At 45.7% G+C, this 18492-nt stretch overlaps 1 protein-coding gene across 2 annotated transcripts; it reads left to right on the plus strand.

Moving 5' to 3' along the window:
• Nucleotides 1–2250: 2250 nt before the first annotated feature.
• Nucleotides 2251–14277, plus strand: ism1 (isthmin 1). Of its 2 annotated transcripts, none has more exons than XM_071481167.1 (6): nucleotides 2251–3439; nucleotides 9249–9449; nucleotides 10330–10618; nucleotides 12186–12329; nucleotides 12412–12501; nucleotides 12852–14277. In XM_071481167.1, exons 1-6 carry the CDS (start codon nucleotides 3308–3310, stop codon nucleotides 13367–13369), a joined length of 1374 nt encoding a protein of 457 aa, XP_071337268.1. In that variant the 5' UTR covers nucleotides 2251–3307; the 3' UTR covers nucleotides 13370–14277. The 2 variants fall into 2 exon arrangements, with proteins under 2 accessions (XP_071337268.1, XP_071337267.1); XM_071481166.1 differs by having other exon boundaries at nucleotides 2261–3439; nucleotides 9246–9449.
• The last annotated feature ends 4215 nt before the right edge of the window (nucleotides 14278–18492 follow it).

Here is an 18492-nt window from a genome sequence, read left to right on the forward strand (position 1 = left end):
GCAGACAAAAATGTAGTGGAAAATAAGAAAAGTTACAAAAGAAAATACAAAAACCCTTCTTTTCCCCTAAAGGAGAAAACTATTGAAATCTGTGCTCTATAGTGGATCACTTTGTTCTGTAAGTGAATATTCACATCTGGCTTCTATAGCCAGAAACAATACAAAAGAGTTTCTTTAATCCTCAGATCTGTGATGTCATACCAGTGCACTGTTCCATACAGATCTGGATGAGATGGGGAAAGGTGGCCTCAAATGTTGCATCGGGGGCCACCGACGCCCTCAGGATGTCTGTTATTAATTTGTGTTTACTTTCACCTTTAGTCTAACTGTGAACATTGTTAAATTCATCGCAGGTTTACAGCAGAGGACAGATGTGTGTAGAGAGAAACTCCAAAGCTTGAATCATTGTCAGGCATAACTCACAGACTATCACAGACGCAGAGTGTTGAAATACTAACCTCCACTGTGATTATGCAGAAAGGGGAACTCGAACCTGCTGAGATTCACCAGCAACATTTCTTCTATGGTTGCACAGCAGGCAAAATGCTGGTTCAAGGAATCTCGTATTCGAGAATCAGTTGTGAGAATGATATTAAGTTTGAAGAAGATACCATGTTGGTGGTTAACATCGGTTCAGGTTTTGGTTCAGATACTTTTCAAACTTAACATGAAAGCAGCTGAATCGTAATAAATTCTGGAGGATGAATCTGTGTGGTTCAGCTTACATAACCCTAAACCTGGAGAAATGAAGAGTAATACACATTGACTGCTGGGCAAGGTGGGAAGCACATGTCTGGCCAAACTTCCCTCCAGTCACTTCTAACTGCCCTCAGTTTCAGCAGAAGTGGCAAATGGTCTGCGCTGGCATTCAAAACATCTGTGCAGTCAGGCTACTGGTGGCAAGGCCCCAGAGACCTGCCTGCATGCACCAGCCTCTTTTGAACTGCAGATCCAAATACACTGCTCTTATTAGAATGGCATGTAACTGCAATTCTGAAGGGGGATCCTCTGCTACTCCTTTGATGTCCACTGTGTCCAAAGCAGGCAAGCCATTCTCAGTGCTCTCTGTTTTCCATTTAGACCGAGATTTTTCTATTCTGGAAAGGGATTTTTGAAGTGAGGCAAACAAAAGACAGATTTACATGGTTTGGACAGCTATGCTGTGACTGGAGCAAGACTGTGACTGAGGACTATAGTAGAGCTGTGTACTGGGAACCACTTGTTAACAGGGAGCATAATGAGAGTGGTATATTTCATTAGTGCAGGAGATGACTTGGGATATTTACTTTTTATTTTTAGATGAATTGAGATGATCCCGCTCATCACTATCTACCGCCAGTGTCACTGCCTTTCTGAGAATAAAAACTGAGCTGCCACAGAAGGGTCAGAATAGCGCTGGAAGCTTATTCCGGTGAAAGACGCACAGAGCTGTAAAATGAAATAAATGATGATTGTGGGTTTTAGTTTGGCTTGTAACATATTCAACACGCTGGTCGGTTGATATAGAAACTGTGTGATGACGGGAAAATAACATCAAATGCAGAAGGTAACACAATTTGGTTGATGCTGCTGCTCCACTGTCATGATCCTGCCCGAGCTGTGCGCTGCGCGCCATTTGGCATCAAGGATCATGGCTGCGCACAACACAACCAAATGACCAATGTGTCTGTACTCAGCTTATCTTTGGAAAAATGACGGTGCGCTGACACATGATCTATGACACCAGGTAATCAGTCGTCAGTAACATTACTGTTCCGCTTGTGCGCAAACTGGATGAGTTGACTTCAAAGGCGACAGACGACATTAGAGGCACGGTCGGTCCTCTCCGTGCCTCGGGCTCCAGTGAACTCACCCATGCTGAAGCAGCAGCATCCCTGCCTGGTGCATAATTTGACACAGCGACCTGCCCTTTGAAGCGGACAATAAAAAGTCTCAGCAGGGCTAATCACATTACGCACCATTTGTCTTGCTTAAGTGAAGTGTCACCGCACCTTCCGTAGTAGTGTTTTAGTCACAGTCTGAGACAAGAGCGCTCCTGTACACATGTGGAGAGGAGAGGCAGACCTCCTGTAAAGCGCCTCCGGGTGTCTTCCTCTGCGCAGTGTGCCCAGTGCGCCTCCGGGGACCACCAAGGTACTAGAGGTTGTGTCCTTATTGAGCCTATATAGTGACATTTTTTTTGTTTTCAGTATTAACACGGGATGACTTAATCAGCATACCCAACAGTGGTTTCACGCCTATTGAAATAGGAAATGATGTTTTTTGTAGTTTGTAAAGATCACGTCATTTTGATCCTGTGACTTCAAGTGACTAAAACGTGTCTCATCTGCAATGGGAAGTGGAGCATAAAAGTTTTGGGGTGTTCCTCACTCGAACTTCCTCAGTTTGGTGTTAGAGCCGGTCGGACTCCAGTTTGGGGAGGACTAGTTGAGAGGGACGAAAGAGTTAACCAGGGGGAGGGCGCCTGCACAGGGGCGTATAGTATAAAACCACCTCAAGAGCGCACAACAACAACAGCGTGTGTGTGTGTTAGTAATCCGTAGATTGATATGGTCTGACTTTCTTCTCCTCCAGCAGGACTTCTCACAGACGCACGCCTGGCCGCGTCTACCTCTCGGTGGGCTCACGATCCACGGCAGAATGGATGAATGCTGTTTTTGAGCCACAACTCCACCGTCAAGTCTGAGCTGGGAAGATACGTTTTTAAATACCTGTACTTTTTTTTCTCCAAAGGTAACCTCGTCGAGCAGCGCGTTGGATAGTAGAATGTGGACAACACAAGAAATGCGTAAAGCTGCTGAAGTGGAAGTGAGGAAAAGTGAAGTGTGAGGCTGAGAATGTGGCGGGGACACCACGGGCCAACTGGGCTGCAACTTTCATGAGCTTGGAGATTTGGCGAGGGCGCAACAAGAGCGGAAAGTGTTAATGCTGCGCGCTGGATGAGCCCTGCGGTTTTCACTACACTGGAGCAGCACATGAACTCATCTCATACTTGGCTCAGAATCAAGCTATAAGAACAATCTGTTAAAGGGGATACATCTTCATTTAAGACAAACCCGCAGTTTACAAAGAAAATCCACTGGGTCCAAATTCATCTAGGCTACAGCACTTCTTTCAAATTATTCGACTCCCCCTCTCCGATCCTTTTCCCTTCATTTTTGCAATTCTGATTCCCGAAGTGGCTCCGAAGTGGTGTTGCGGCTCCTCGTCCCCGGCGGATCCGGAGATTGGAGTCTCTGCACCGGGAGGAGGTGGAGTCGGAGCTCCGGCCACACCGCAGGCTCCCAAGAGCGGCCGCGTCAAAAGGATGGTGCGACTGGCGGCGGAACTGCTGCTGCTCCTGGGACTTCTTCTCCTTACCTTGCACATCACAGTGCTGCGGAGCAGTCCGCTGCCCCAGGGGAATGTGACTCTGAGCCTGGACTCAGCACTTACTGAGGTGAGTTGGGAAACCAATTAGTGGTGAGGTGCTTTCCATCAGGGAGATTTCTGAGGGGAAACCTGATGCCAAAGGTGATACGTGCGGGGTCTCATTTGGTCACAGATGGGTTTGATAAAATGCTCAGATGAGCCAATGGCCCAGGTAATATACATCATTCATTCCTGTGAGTCTTTAGAGATTGTTGACATACACACGGATGTGGTCTCCCCAGGGTGTCCCCCCCCGGGAATGGCAGGGAGCCAGCAGAGGGACGGGAGATGAGGCAGGGTCAGAGATCAGCCCCCTACACCAGACACACCTCCCTATTGTTGAGGGTTAAATACTAGCTGCAGGCACCTCTCTGTCATCATGGGCTCATCACTGTCACCCAAGTGTTCAGTTGATGGGGCTGAGGGTCAGAGCTGAACCTCTGTTGGTGCCCACCCACCCCCACCCTCACCCTCACCACCACCAACACACATTTCCCCAGAGCTGAGCTTGGATAAGATTCTGTCATATCACTGACTTCACTTCGAGCCTTAAACCCAACTTGTTTTACGTGGACCTGCACTCACACACGTGGAGAAGGCCACATGAGAAGATCAGACAGGCCCGTTAGTTTCAAGTGAGGAGGAAAATCAATAAATAGAAAATGATAAGTAAGTAAAGGTTTTGGAAATCTCTTGACATTGGGGTTGTGACGCCTTTTCATTGGTTGTGGTCCAGTTTAGAAGTGACTGCAACTGAATCTCACAGGGGAGACATTTGTCAACATGACACCACTTAAGACAGGTTTAATAGTTTAACTGCCCATTTTAACATCAGCATAAAGCACACAGACTCCAGCAGAGCCCCAAATCCTGACCTGAGGGTTAAGACGGGTCTGGGATCAACAGGCTTTTTTAGAGAGTGTTAAGCATCCTTCAGCTGCCTTTTGATGTATATTTAGCATGCTACTGAAATGCTGTCTTCATGTCCCAGTGATAAATGGTATTTATGTCAACTCCCTTCATAAATGCTTTATTGGGGCTTGGGGGGGAATGAATGGAAAGAATGTTTACTTCAACAGAGGATGGTGAGGATAATTTCTCTTATCTCCACTATGACTGCCATCACTGTAGACTGGCCTGCGTATATGCAGCAGCAAGCCTGTGTTCGGTTGGATATTAGGGCATACAAAGCTGAGGAAGTATTCCAGGAATTTATCGAATATTTGTCACACAGCCAAACGCTGGATCGGACAAGCAGGGTGAGGACCAGGAGGCAGTTTCTCCTGAGGAATCACAGTGAAAAATACTGAACACATGCCACCCATTCCAACCTCCACACCACTTTTGTCACAAGTTCACATTTACATAGAGATTCTGGCTTGTGATGAAAGAGATCAACATTGCCACCCATGCCCCATGTTGAGGCAAGCGCTGAATGGTTGTTTTTTTTTCTGCTCATGAATGCTCTGACTATGTGCAGATATGCTTCACTGGTCCGCCACTGAAGACAGTGATGTCATCTTTCAGCCAGGCTTGTCACGGCCCAGGGGGTGTATTGTCATCCCAAGGTGTCATATTTAAAATGCCATTCACAGAAACACAAATGACAGGATGCGGCTCCATGCACCTGTAGAGGAGAGAGAAAACTCACATTATCATCACTGACCCGGGGGGGGAGGGGGGGGGGGGGGGGTTCATCCACTGTAGCAGAGTTGTGTGATTCATAATGTGCTGAATGATTAATTGTTATTGTTGCTGTTGTTAAATAATTGTCTAAACTGTTGCCTTTGAGCTCATACCTGCTTTTCTCAGCTTGATCATGTAAATAAACACATACATACACCGAGTTATGAGACGTGTGACAGGGGAAGGATAGTTTTCCCTTCCACCTACCTAAGTTTAGTGCTGAAAAGCATCTGGCACAATGTGTGCTGCCTTCATTTCCTGCCAGCGTCCCCTGGGGGAAGGACCCCTGAGTTGCTCCCAATTGAAAATGGAGTCATGCCCCTTTAAGCAGCCCTCACAAAGTGAAAAAGGGGGAAGCGGGAAAAGAAGAGGAGATACTGTGAGGAGGGAGAGGGGGTGGCTTGTGTATGCAAGTGTTCATTCATGGCTTTTGAGAGTGGGGGGTGACATCCTGGGAGGCCCCTGATGAACTGAGGAATGGTGTGTCACTTTTGATCTCCAAATTAAAGCGTTTTCCTCGCTGAGGAAGATCTCAGATGAGCGACTGTAAAGCAGCAGGCCATCAAAGAGCAACACTGCTTTTTAACATCTGAATGAGTTGCTCCTATGCACCGTTACAGTCTGAGCAGTATTAGAGAAAACTGCATGTTTTTCTCATTACGTTGTGTTAAAAAGCTCCACCGAGAGTCATTTGGAAAAGACAGAGCGCGGTGTTTATGTCGACATTAGGAACAGACAGACTTCACACAACTGATACACAACTGCCATTCCTTCCCGATGAGTAACTCCTACGTCCCTGTGCATTCTTTCCATTATTTCCAACTCAACTGACTGTCTTCAATCATTCTGCTGAAATACTGATTGAGATTGAGACTGTGGACGTATAAAATTTCGTGGTTTGTCCTTCACACTGCTAAGCTCCCAGATGGAAAATATAGATTTAGTGAAATCTCAGTGCTTATGGGAAAAAAGCAGCTTAGATTTCCCTCTTTCTGTCCAGTTGGTGGTTTTCAGCAGCACTATCTCAAGGCTTTAATCAACAGCATGTTATTTAAGGCTGATATTTTTCTGTGTTTTGGCAAGATTTTGATGTGTTTACTGCAGGGGGAAAATCAGCATCAGCGTCCTGTTGGCACCAGAGAAAGCGAGACAATAAACTGAGCGTCAGTTCTCTGTAAACATTCCTGTGGCATCCATTGTCTAAGCTTTGGCTGTTTGGTGGCTGAAAATTAAAATGTTGATTTGACATAAGGAAATGACTTAGAGAAATTCTTGACAGGTAAAATTATTTTTCTTCGTGGATGATGCTGCTTTATAGATTAGGGAAGTAGCTTCTAGTTGCATTGCTTAGATTTTAATTCAGTATTAGCTGGGTGGTTCTAGGTGAAAGTAAATGAAAGTTTCACCTAACTCACCTAAATGCAGCTACACTGGGCAGCTCTCATATTTAAGTATCGCACAAGTAAAGGTGGAAAAAGCAGCATGGCTCATTGATAAGTGACGACTAGAGATTGCATTGTCTTCTCAGTTTTTGTAATGTCGGTTGACGTTACCTGGGCTGATTATGGGTCAGTTTGTAACCTGTGTAGCTTTTTGCACCTGACAGCCCATAGCAAACTGTCCACAGTATCGTCAGCATAGCACAATCCCTCAGTATCTGAGGTTAACAAATTTTCATTTTAACATGAAACTCACTGCAAATATGTTTTAGGTGGTGACAGTGCTTTCCTAATTATTGTTTTCAGTTCCTAAGCACTTTGATATCATATTATTATCACTAGTTTTGTTCAAACTTGCAGCACTTCCGCAATATTCAGTGTGTTGTCTTTGTTTTTGTTTAAAAACTGCATTCCTGCCCTAGTATCTGCTGGATAATCTATGCCCCAAACAGAAATCAAATCGCATTTGTGCTAAGATTCCTACATTTGCCCATAAACTGACAAATTCCCTGCATTTACAAGCAGGCTTCAGCTGGAATGAAACATCATCACAAGTGCTGCTCTGGGATTAATCAGAATACTTTGAAGTTTGACTTTAAATAAACCAAATTTGTGTCAGGATTAGATTATCGGCCTGTCATGTGTAATACAGCATAATATGACACAACAGAAGATTCAGATAGGATTAGACTGGATAACGGAGGATTAATCTGCCTGCACTGCGACTGGGTTTCATGACCCAGCAGTTTGCATGTTCTGAAACATCTGCTTTTTCTTATTCGACCAACTCATGGAGAAAGTTGTAAATCACGGCAATATTTGTTTGTTTTAATCAGTAGCCTGAGCATCTCTGGATGAATTTTCTTGAATGACAGGTGTTATGGATGAAAAGACGTCACATTCTTTTGATGGCAAAATGAGAATTTGTCTGTTGTTAGTGGCTGATAATATTGGGTAGTTAGATGTTTTCTGGCAGTAGATTTAAATGACAATTTGTAATATCAATATCATAAAACAGTAATGTCTGGACTGAAGAGCAACTTGTGTGGTCTGAGGTTAAATATAATCCACCCAGAGGAGATCAACCTCACCTGTTTACTTTATTTACAAATGTATGTATTTACACTGTGGCTGAGGCTGTGAGTGTGGTGTTGGGGCTGCTCCCTCAGTGGAGCTCTGTTACAGCCACTGAGTGACTTCTGAAGGCTGGGAACTTGAAAGGCAGGGTTATCACATGGTCATCTCAAAGCCCAAGTGCTTGCGATAGAACCAAAGAGCGTCCTGTGATGTTCACATAAAGGGTCGATAGCTGATGCACAGTCTACGCTGCTGAAATGATCTGTCTCTGCTCTGAGCTCACAGCCATGATTGTTCGGTTTTAGGTTTTAATTGGAACCTGTTTTTTCAGAATCTTTTTTTTTTTTTTAATGATTTTTACATAAATTCTCATAGAAACTCATCATCTTATTAGTAACCTCTCCCTCTTGCAGACACGTCTCCTCTTCTTCCTCAAAATTATGGGCAATTGTATAATCATTTTAATGACGGCAGTTGCTCACATCAAGGAATGTGATGTGAAAGTTTTTATATTCTTTGAAATTCATCGTGTTATCACATGAACTCTATCTGGAGTAGTGAGAAGTAACGCTAAATGGATAGGGAAATCTTTCTGTGCAGCCAGCCGCTGTCCCCTCTGAGGCTGAATTCAAGTTACATGTACATTTATAATCCTTCCTCCCGTGCTGTGCAGCTCCATTTACAGCGCCTATATTGTCCCAGAGTGCACCTTGGCTGGACACAAACAGCTCCACTGGGGGCTTTTATTCCCACCACAATGTGGCTGAGCTGACACTTTGTCTGTGACTGGCCACCGCAACTGTATAGCACTGCTGCCATATTCTCAGGCCTCAGCCCGGCCACAAAAACACTAGGGAGGAAGAAAGGGGACATGAAAAAAGGAAAACAAGGAACATGATTGATGGCGCTCTTTGATCTTATTTTCTGCCATCCCAGAATGGATGATTGCTGACTACTTTTGGCTATCTGTCCAATTGAGGAGTAATTGTTCCTTCCGTGCATACCTGACAGGGGACATATGCCTCAACTGTCCTTTTGGGACAAATTTACAACCCCCCCTGTCAGAGGACCAAATGTTTTCTTTCTGTCTACAAGAAGACAGATGTAATTATTTTGCAATGTTTGCTTAGGTTTCTCCGTGTAACCCCAGACCAGGAAAACCATCAGTCTCTTTTCTCCCAGCCTGCACTATAACATGCTATATATGCCCACATCATATTGCTATGGTAAAGCAGCAGCAAACTGTGACTGTTAAAAATGGAAAAATATACAGTCTAATTGTGACACTGGTTTTGAAAGCAGGCTGCAGACACATTATATTTTGGTGGAAGCAGACAGACGCCCAGAACTCAGGGTGATGTTGGCCTCACTGTTTCAGTGGCTCCTTCTTTCTGGGCTCCGAGTAGTCGAGAGTCCACTGTCTGCAGGATTTATGACAGAGGTCACGGCCACGTGAACCTCTGTCAACATGAGAGATCAATCTAATGTTGCTAAGTGAGCAGACTCTGGGCCATTAGTCTTAGTATTAACACATAAGATTTATATTTGATTTCATTTTATACACATTCTAATCTGAAATCATGGATGCAAACACTAATAATAAATGAATGTTATGTTCCTGTTTCTCCTCAGCAGAACAACATAAATGCAAAAAGCAGCTCCTCTGTGCAGCTGGCTCCTGAAGACCGGAGGTCTGGTCCAGAACACCGGCTGGCCCTGCCCTGGGCAAAAGGCAGCAGCGTTCACAAGGACGGCGCCGGCACTTTCCTGCTAGATCTGCACAATTTCCCCGACCTCTCCAAAGCCGATATCAATGGACAGAATCCCAACATACAGGTGATGATGTGTGTCTGTGCACCTGCCAGTGCGCTTTGATGCTTTCACTCACTTGTAAGACATGGCTACTCAAGCACATAGGACAGGAAGAGCAAACAGGAAGAAGGAGAATAGTTTGGTGCACATCACTACCCCCTTTTTCTGCCCCTTCCTCCTTCCTTCTCCCCCTGTCACCTTTCACATTTCCTGGCCCATAGTGAAGCTTAAGATCGACGCTGAGGTCTCGCGTCCATCATAATGACAGCTAAAAGGCAGACACTAACCAGCAGTGCCTCACTACTAACCCATGTGCTGGAAGACAGGCGGCAGCTTATGTAAATGTGTGGCAAGCCTTTGCCCATAAGTCCCTCAGTGGTGCAGATGGCCGAGTAACCGCTGCCATGTTTAAATCATTCTCCTGTCTAATCCAGCGAGGGGGTCTTTCCATTTCTGAGAGCATCACTGCTAAATCCGAGCACGAACAAAGTGTATTAACATCTCAAGATGTGGGAAGAGAGCGGAGCAACCAATTGAGCAAGGGCGTGAGGCTGTGGGAGAAGGGGAGGAGGGGGGTGGTGGTGTCTTTGATCCTGGGATTCATCTGGCTTTCATGGTCTGGAGGAGGCTGAGTAGCCCTTTGAACTTTGTGTTTAGGTGGAGAGGGCCCGAGAGGTGGGAGGGTGGCTGTGGGGCAGGGGTGGTGGTCCCCCCTCATCTGGGAGGCACATGTGTTAGGACAGAAAGGGGGAGGGGGTAATATTGTGTGTAGGGGTATCAGAAAGTGTCAAATCACAGCACCTGGTTGACCAACTCTTTCCTAAAATGTTATTGAAGTATCCTCTCTGACGACTCTTTACTGATTGAATATTGATTGTAAATTGACTTCTGCTCTTTCACACAGGTGACCATTGAAGTGGTGGACGGACTGGAGGGCCACGAGCCAGAGAAAGGCCTACGCAAGGAAACCAAACCCAACTGGGCTTCTCCTAACTGGAGAAACTGGTGGCCCCATACTTCTTCTTCATCCTCCTCCTCCTCCTCCTCCACCTCCTCCTCCGCCACTCATCAAACAGAGGAGCACGATCGCTCCTACGGGAGCAACAGTGAAGACAGCAACTTCCTCCGGCCGCCAGCAGACTGGGACAGGCGAGGAGGCACCGGGGGAGGAGGCAAAGCTCAAACTGAATATGGTGAGAGTGACAGGAGGGTGTGTTGTGTGTTTTCACGGAAATGAGTGCACCATGCATACTGCAAAATCTTTAGCAGGATCCATAGGCTCTTATTTGAGCACTGGTCCAGTGTTTCCACAGATGGTCATAGTCTGATGTGGAATCTGTAATTTGCAGATTTGCTGATTTAGGCTGTCACCATAATAAGTGCAGTCATCCCAGGCGAGCCTTTGGGAGCCCCTGATTGAAGCCTTTAACACTCTTTTATGAGATGGATTCCTCTGTGGCGTGGAGCTAGCTACGTGACACAGTTTAAACGCCTCGCGACATCAAAGTTCAGCGGCAGGAATGGGGCCAGGAGCACTGTTAGGCTGCCACACCATTCTCACAACACTCTCCAAAAGTAAGCCCACAGATAAATCTGCCGTGGAAGAATTTACACTCACTGTCATACAGTGTGCGTCGGGCCCGTGTTGTAGCATGCCCAAACCAACATGGTCGAACAGGAATGCATGTGCTGTGGAAAATGTCATTTTATCCACTTGCACTTGCACTGCTGTGGTTAGGAAGGCGATTTTATAATCTTTTTTTGTCAAACCAGAGCCCGTGTTTAATGTTCCTGGCTTATCGCTGCGGTCAGCTCTCAGTCATACCACACTCATGGACAAGGAAATATTTTATCATCATTACTGTCCTGGTTTCAAACCTAATAATCATAATTGCGGACAAGTAGTGAAGGTCATCCATCACAAACCATTCATAATGTATTCACTTGTGGGCTGAGGGCAGGTTATTATCAAATTCTCTAAATTCTGAGTTTTGTCTGAGTAGCCACCAGCTCAGGCTGTAATAAGCTATGAAGGGGGGACAGGAGCAGTGCTAGACAGCTATCTGGCCTTTATTCATATAAAATGCTCATAATGAGGGGCAGATGGAAGCGGGGGGAATTACTTCCATCCCAACATGCCCACATTAATTCTCCTCATTGATGGAGTACTGCTTTCAAGATGTGTGTGTGTGTGTGTGTGTGTGTAGTATTGATGGCTGTGGTGGGCCGAGGTGGTCGTAGAGCCTGGTGTAACCGTTTCCATGTATACCCATTAGAGCGATCTGCTCAAAGATAATTGGAGTTAAAGAGGATTTCTCGCCATTTCACTTCCCATTTTCAAACCAATGAATCACAGAAAGAGCGACCGAGTGGTGTGCTGTGCCACTGTGCCACTGATACTCAGAAAATGCCTATTTGTAAATTGCTAACTAGATCCAGTGGAGCTTTGTTGGAATTTGCAAAATTTTGCGTTGTTACTTCACTGTCTGAACACAGCATGAGCAACATAGTGTATGCATGTGCATGTGTGTGTGTGTGTGTGTGTGTGTGTGTGTGTGTGTGTGTATGTGTGTGTGCAGGATTGCAAGGTATCTGCTTTGTGGTGGCAAAGTCAAGGAGTACTTTGAGCTCCCCTATTTCCCCTTTCATGTCCCCCCCCCCCACTTATTATTAGTGAGGCATGCTAACAGGCCTGAGTAAGTTCAGCATGTGGCCTGCATCAGAGCTGAGGATCCCTGTCGCTCTTTCTCTCTGATCCAGACTATATAGATGGAGAGGGGGACTGGAGTCACTGGTCAGCGTGCAGTGTGACCTGTGGAAATGGCAACCAGAAGAGGACCAGGTCGTGTGGTTATGCCTGCACAGCCACGGAGTCCAGGACCTGTGATATGCCCAACTGTCCAGGTAAAGTCCTGACTTAGGATCACAGAACAAAAAATTGAAAACCTTTTGATCCACCTTACACTGTTAATCCATCTCTCTAAAGGTATTGAAGATGCCTTCAAGACAGCAGCTACTGAAGTCAGCCTGTTAGCTGGAACAGATGAGTTCAATGCCACAGAACTCTTTGGTGTCGGTAAGATTCTGCCTGCTCCTGTCTAACTGCAGACTATCCCTCATTCAGATGCTCTTACATTATCAAAGGCAGTTCATCCATCTGGCAGCAGAGTTCGTGCACACACTTAGCATTCCTCATGCTCGGGCTGCGGCCCATTACTGTGCAGAGATGAAAATGTGCAGCAGGGCAGGAAGAGAACAGTATGTCGCTGCCCACTCTGTCTTCATCTGTCTGTTCTCAATCAACCCAGTGAAAACACACCTTCATGTTAAACATTACACCCTCTCATACTTCTGGTTTCATATTCTAGTGTTGGTGAGTGTCAAGGGAAGAGATGCAGCATTAAACAGTGTCTTCATTCCTTCCAGACACAGACAGTTGCGAGCGATGGATGAACTGCAAGAGTGACTTCTTGAAGAAGTACATGACCAAGGTTGCAAACGACCTTCCCAGCTGTCCTTGCTCTTACCCAACCGAGGTGGCGTACAGCACGGCAGACGTACACGATGCTCCCACGCGCCGAGATTTCCGTTGGAAAGACGCCAGCGGGCCAAAAGAGAAGCTGGAGATCTACAAGCCCACGGCCCGTTACTGTATCCGCTCCATGCTGACGCTGGAGTCCACCACACTGGCCGCACAGCACTGCTGCTACGACGACAACATGAAGCTCATCACTCGCGGGAAAGGGGCGGGCACACCCAACCTCATCAGCACAGAGTTCTCAGCCGACCTGCACTATAAGGTGGACATCCTGCCCTGGATCATCTGCAAAGGGGACTGGAGCCGCTACAACCAGGCCAGACCGCCAAACAACGGGCAGAAATGTCCCGACAACCCTCAGGACGAGGACTACTACAAACAGTTTGAGGAAGCAAGGGAATTCTAGCCCACTGTAGAGTGAAAGGAAAAAAAAACACTGCTTAAATATTCAGCTAAACCTCAAAAATGGTGCTGAAACCATTTGTTTAATCTGTTTTAGGTCAAAAAACAAATGAACTTTTAGGCTCTGAGGAACAAGACTTACTGCTCCAAGAGGAATAAAAATCCAGCAGAGTCAGAGCCCTCACCTCAAGGAACATTTCTTGACTTAGCCAAAAACAGGCACAAATTGTTGCTTTGTTTTTAATTTTTTTTTTTTTTTTTTAACAAAACATGCCTCTGAAATTGCGCCAGTAATTGTGTTGCCAGTTATAACTGTCAGATTTGGTCACTAAAGGGAGAACTGACTTTGTATTCTCAAAAGGGAAAATTGTTATTCTAGGAATGTCTGTTTAGATTGTGTCCGTGTTCGTCTCCATAGATTGTTTATGTTTGGTGAATCTGAGAGGCCTGTGATAATAGAATAATGAGATCCTTCAGGAATGTGTTGGGATGGGGGTGGGGAGAGAGGACAGGGTACCAAACTTATCCCGTTTTGTCAATGGCAGTATCCAGGTTCTCATGTAAGCTTGTGAGTATGTTTATTTAGCATGCACATTTTTTAAATTCCTACCAGTCATTTACCACCGTGTCCCTTGTGTCTCTGAGGCAGATCTCCATTGTAAAAAGCCTGCATTATTTTTGTAAAGTATTTATTAAGCTGTAGCTGCGTCTGAGTTGGGTGTCTATGACTGTGGGTTCTGATTCACAGACTGTATGGCTGAATGCTAACTTGAGATTCCTCCCCAGCTCAAACGTGCGTATCCCTGTCTCAAGTTAGGATTAAACCGTAATAGACCGTAAAGAATGTGTGAATTCAACTGTATGGAAAGATTTTTGAAATATAAATCTATAAATAAATTTTAAAAATGCCAATGAATGTGTTTTAAAAAAAAATCTCTGCATGCATGATCTTCCAAAACAAAATCCCAGGCAAAGTTTCATCAGCTGCGATTAGATTTCCCTCCTGCTGTTGGAGGAAATTCATCTGCAGAAAAAAAAAAATAGCATCTCATCAATTAAACTCCTCCACCAGGCTTAAGCCAGCGCACAAGACTTCCATTAGTTCCATCCAGTGTGGCTCTCAGGCCAGGCCTTTTGATGGGATTGTGATATTTCTTCAGAGGGCGAGGAGGGTAAGATTCCCTTGAATGCGACTCAAATTATTTGTCTTTGGCATGTATCCTCACATTCCTGAGTAATTTCTCAGTGTACACACACACTCTCACACAGACACACACACTCAAAGCTGCCTGTCCATAGCAGGGACCTCTGACCATTCCCTCTCTGCTGAGTGCTGCAGTCATTGTCGCACAGAGAAAGCCATTCATGGTGCCCTCATTCCTGCAGTCCTATGTACGGCACAGCTGCCTGGGTGCAGGGCTCGTCTTTATAATGAAGCAGGCCCCAGCACGTTCCACACCCCTGAGGCGCTACTTGCAACTGCCTAGTTGCTTCACTAGTCATACAAAATTCCTCCACACGTCCTTCAACCCATTTATCCCAAAAACAGCCTTTTATCAACAACCCACCCTCAAAAGCTGACTGTAAATCACTGAGATACTCTTCTAAACTGCAGATACACGTCTCCTTCAGAACTATCAGACCCACAGTGTGTAAAGTCTTCTGTCTGTCTCTCCAGTAAAAGCATGGTTCAGGGCTAAGATTACAGTAACTGGCATCGATCATTATCTTAGTCGACCGTCTGCTGAACAGGCCATGAAGATCAAAGCAAGGTGTTCGCCTTTATTTTGAAACATTAAGGCCGAGCTCAAATTGATGGCATCCCCCCCACCCCGTCTCTCTCCGAGCCCAGTATCTCTTCTCCAGACAGGCTCCACGTGTCTCGAGAGCACGCAATTACTCATATACCCTCCTCACTTTTCATCTCCCCTCCCCTAGAAACACTAGCACAGCCTGCAATGTGATTCCTGTGCCAAGGCGCAGGTAGGAATACAGACACAAGATTTAAAGGCTGTACATAATTGGTGTTAAAATGCACGAAAGTGCAGACAAACTGTAGACCAGCGAGTACAGAGAGTACAGGGAAAAGTTGTTGCGTTGGCTTTGGGACGTCTATGAGGCCTCGCTTTTGTGTTACTATTTCCAGGACCCTACTTTGGTATGTTTCAAAGGATGCAAAGCACCATATTAGTGGTATATTGTCAAGGATCCGAAAGGGCTCATTAAGCATCACCAAGATATGATTGTTGGTATTTTGCCTCTATTTTTGTTATGAGAAGGAAATTATGTCCAACGTACTTACGCTGTTTCAGACCAAGTTTGACAGCACTGGCTCTGGGATTTCTCAATAGATCTCCACATAAGAGCTAACTGTGGGAATATGAAAACAAGAGGAGTTAAAAAGGAGAAGAAAGCAGTGGAAACTTGGATGAGTTAATGTTGCAATAAATGAAGCAAAAGGCTCAGCTGTTCTCCACCTCTTTTCTCCAGAAATATTTCACATTAAAGCGAGACCAGGTGGTTTGTTGTCCATGCTGGAGCTCACTGTGAGGATCTTTGTTAGTGAATGACCACGGTGCGTGGTGGCAATCAGGCATGTCTTTGTTTTGTGGCGTGGTGCAGATGTGGCAGAACCGTTTTTAGCCTCACTCCCTCACTTTCTTTCACTCACTCCCTCTCTCTGCTACTTTATGGGTGGTGTAGCACAATGCAGGAAGTGTCTGGGCCGCAATACCACAGAGCCCTAAATGCAAGGCAAACCTAATTAAAAGGTTTTTCTTTGGTCTTCTAATCTGGAATAGCTAACCTGGGCCAGGAGGCTGCTTATCTAGCCGTACTGTCCCTCCCTCTCAACCTTCACCTCCAAAGTCTTACCAGCAAAAACAGGGGCAGGGCCACTGGCACTCTGCCTGCCATAGGCTCGCATCTTTGGCACAGCAAGTCAGGGGAGGAGGAGGTGGTGGGGGCAAACATGTGCCTGAGTGTGCAGCTGAACAAACAGGTCAAGTAGCTGTGGAGCATCTGTGAGGGCAGAGTGCCTTACTTCACCCCTGCTGCCGGGACATGGCTGAGATGCTGCAGCCACACCGTCAGTGGCAGCCCAGAACATAACGGAATGCTCTAATTCACTTGGATATGTAGCATCACCGTGCAATAAACATCATCTGGTTAGATGGTCTTCGTGGGCCGAGAGGTACCTGCCTTGGCTCATGTTGTTGATGTCAGTTCAAACAAAAGCCAAAATAACATGCACCCGCTCATAAATTCACACACTCCGAGCTGTTGCATTAATGAGGACGACAGAGGAACGAGAATCTGCTTTGGCCCCTTATAAAAGAGTTATTATATTCAGTCACGCTTTTCGCTGAGCTAAACTTATGACTAATGTACCACCACGATTTATACGCTCTGCTAGCATCACGTGCTAATAGAAATGAGTGGAAATTAGTTCACTCAAATGCAAATGGACTTTTAAAGGGGCAGACATTATTTAAAATCCAGTGGATCATTACGTAGAAGAATAACATCCATTTTGAGTCGCCTACACATACACAAGGTCATTGATTTAAAAAGCCAACACAGGCACAGTGAAACTCTGCACCGTGTCCTGAGTGTGTCCAACGAAATGCTCGACTGCTTGGCTCACTGCTCTGAACACGCTAAGAGCAGATCCTGATGTGGATAAAGGTGAACGAAGTCCGGCTCCTCTGCTTCCTCTGGGTCAGCTCTAGCTTTTACCTCAGGTTTTACCTCTGTATGTGTGAGAGTTGATGTTAGACACTGGCACACAGGGGCTGTAACGGTGTCGAGGGGGTTTGGTGGCTCTGAGGTGGTGGTGTGTGTGTGTGTGTGAGTGTGTGAGTGTGTGTGTAGGGGGGCGTCAGCATGAGCATGGAGGCTGCATGGCCGTGATTCACTGTGACAGCACCGCTTGGCATGTGAGGACAGCAGGCCATGCAGGCAAGGCTGCTGCCTTTGATCTTTATTTGCTTCACCGTCTGTTTTGCATTTAAGAGCCTTGCTGAGCACGAGGCATTGGATACACCTTGAATGGTTCAGGACCCCGTCCACTTTTTTAAAGACCCAGGATCCTTTTTCAAAGCTAAGGGGACCCAGGACAGAGAGGGATGATGTTTGAAGGGGAAGGTCCTGTGTTGAGTAGGGCGCCGAGGGTCTCCCAGCAACACAGATTAGCTCTGAGGAAAAAAAGAGAGTGCTCTGTAATAACACATAATCAGGCTAATGGAGAATGGTGTGAGTGTGGGTGAGGGGCAAGGTAACCCACCTCTCCTTTGAGATGGACCCTCAAGATCAAACCGGGGTCAGGCGGCTGTGGAACAAAAACAAACATGCACAGCACCTCCCCAACCAACCTTGTGCTGCTCCTCATGACCTGTCAAATTCATTTTGCACGTTAGTGATGTGAAGAGACTGTGACATCTTACACCTGAGAGGCAAACCGGCTGGATATCATCAATACTATCCCACAACCAGACATGATGCGCTGACAGGGAGGCATCCCTCTCTTCAAACAGCGAATATATTTATCTTCTTGAACATCTCTATTGCACATTCCTCTCAGACTGTACAGTGGCTGTGATCCAGAGCCAGCAGCTGTGCAAACTCTTGCCCTTGAGACTGATACAATTGATGTAAATAACTGCCCACTCTGATCAGAGCTGCTAAAGGTATATTTATAAGGAGTCAAATCAAAACAAACAATGGAAAATTGAACATTTTGGTTTTTGTAGCCCACACTTTTTAAATGAGAAGAAAAGTAAAACAAAAAAAAACAAAAAAAAAACTGGTGTGCACGTGTGTGGCAGAGACACACAGCACATTTTTAAGTCACTGATGTTCCCCAAGAAACACAAACTTCACTCATTTCCTGTCTCACATTGAAATGTTTTAGCATGCTCACGAGTCCTGCTGCAGAATTCCCTCTCCAGTTACTGTCCAGCATGTCATTTATTCCCAGACTATACATTTTTGGCAGTCCACAGTTCAGATTATGACATTTATGCTGCCTGTCAGGGTTCACACAAACTGCTCTCCAAATGGCAATGTATGTCATTTTTGGAAAAGATGCAGTTGGAAGAATATGTTTCATGTGATGGGAGTCGAAAA

Source organism: Trachinotus anak, unplaced genomic scaffold (genome assembly GCF_046630095.1).
Source record: "Trachinotus anak isolate AG129_WGS33_773 ecotype Australia unplaced genomic scaffold, CSIRO_AGI_Tana_v1 ptg000007l, whole genome shotgun sequence".
NCBI lineage: Eukaryota > Metazoa > Chordata > Actinopteri > Carangiformes > Carangidae > Trachinotus > Trachinotus anak.

Coding starts and splice junctions, on each gene's coding strand:
- ism1 (XM_071481166.1), top strand. CDS start 3,308: ATGGTGCGACTGGCGGCGGAACTGCTGCTGCTCCTGGGACTTCTTCTC. Junction 10,619..12,185: donor CAAAGCTCAAACTGAATATG/GTGAGAGTGACA, acceptor TCTCTGATCCAG/ACTATATAGATGGAGAGGGG. Junction 12,330..12,411: donor TGATATGCCCAACTGTCCAG/GTAAAGTCCTGA, acceptor ATCTCTCTAAAG/GTATTGAAGATGCCTTCAAG.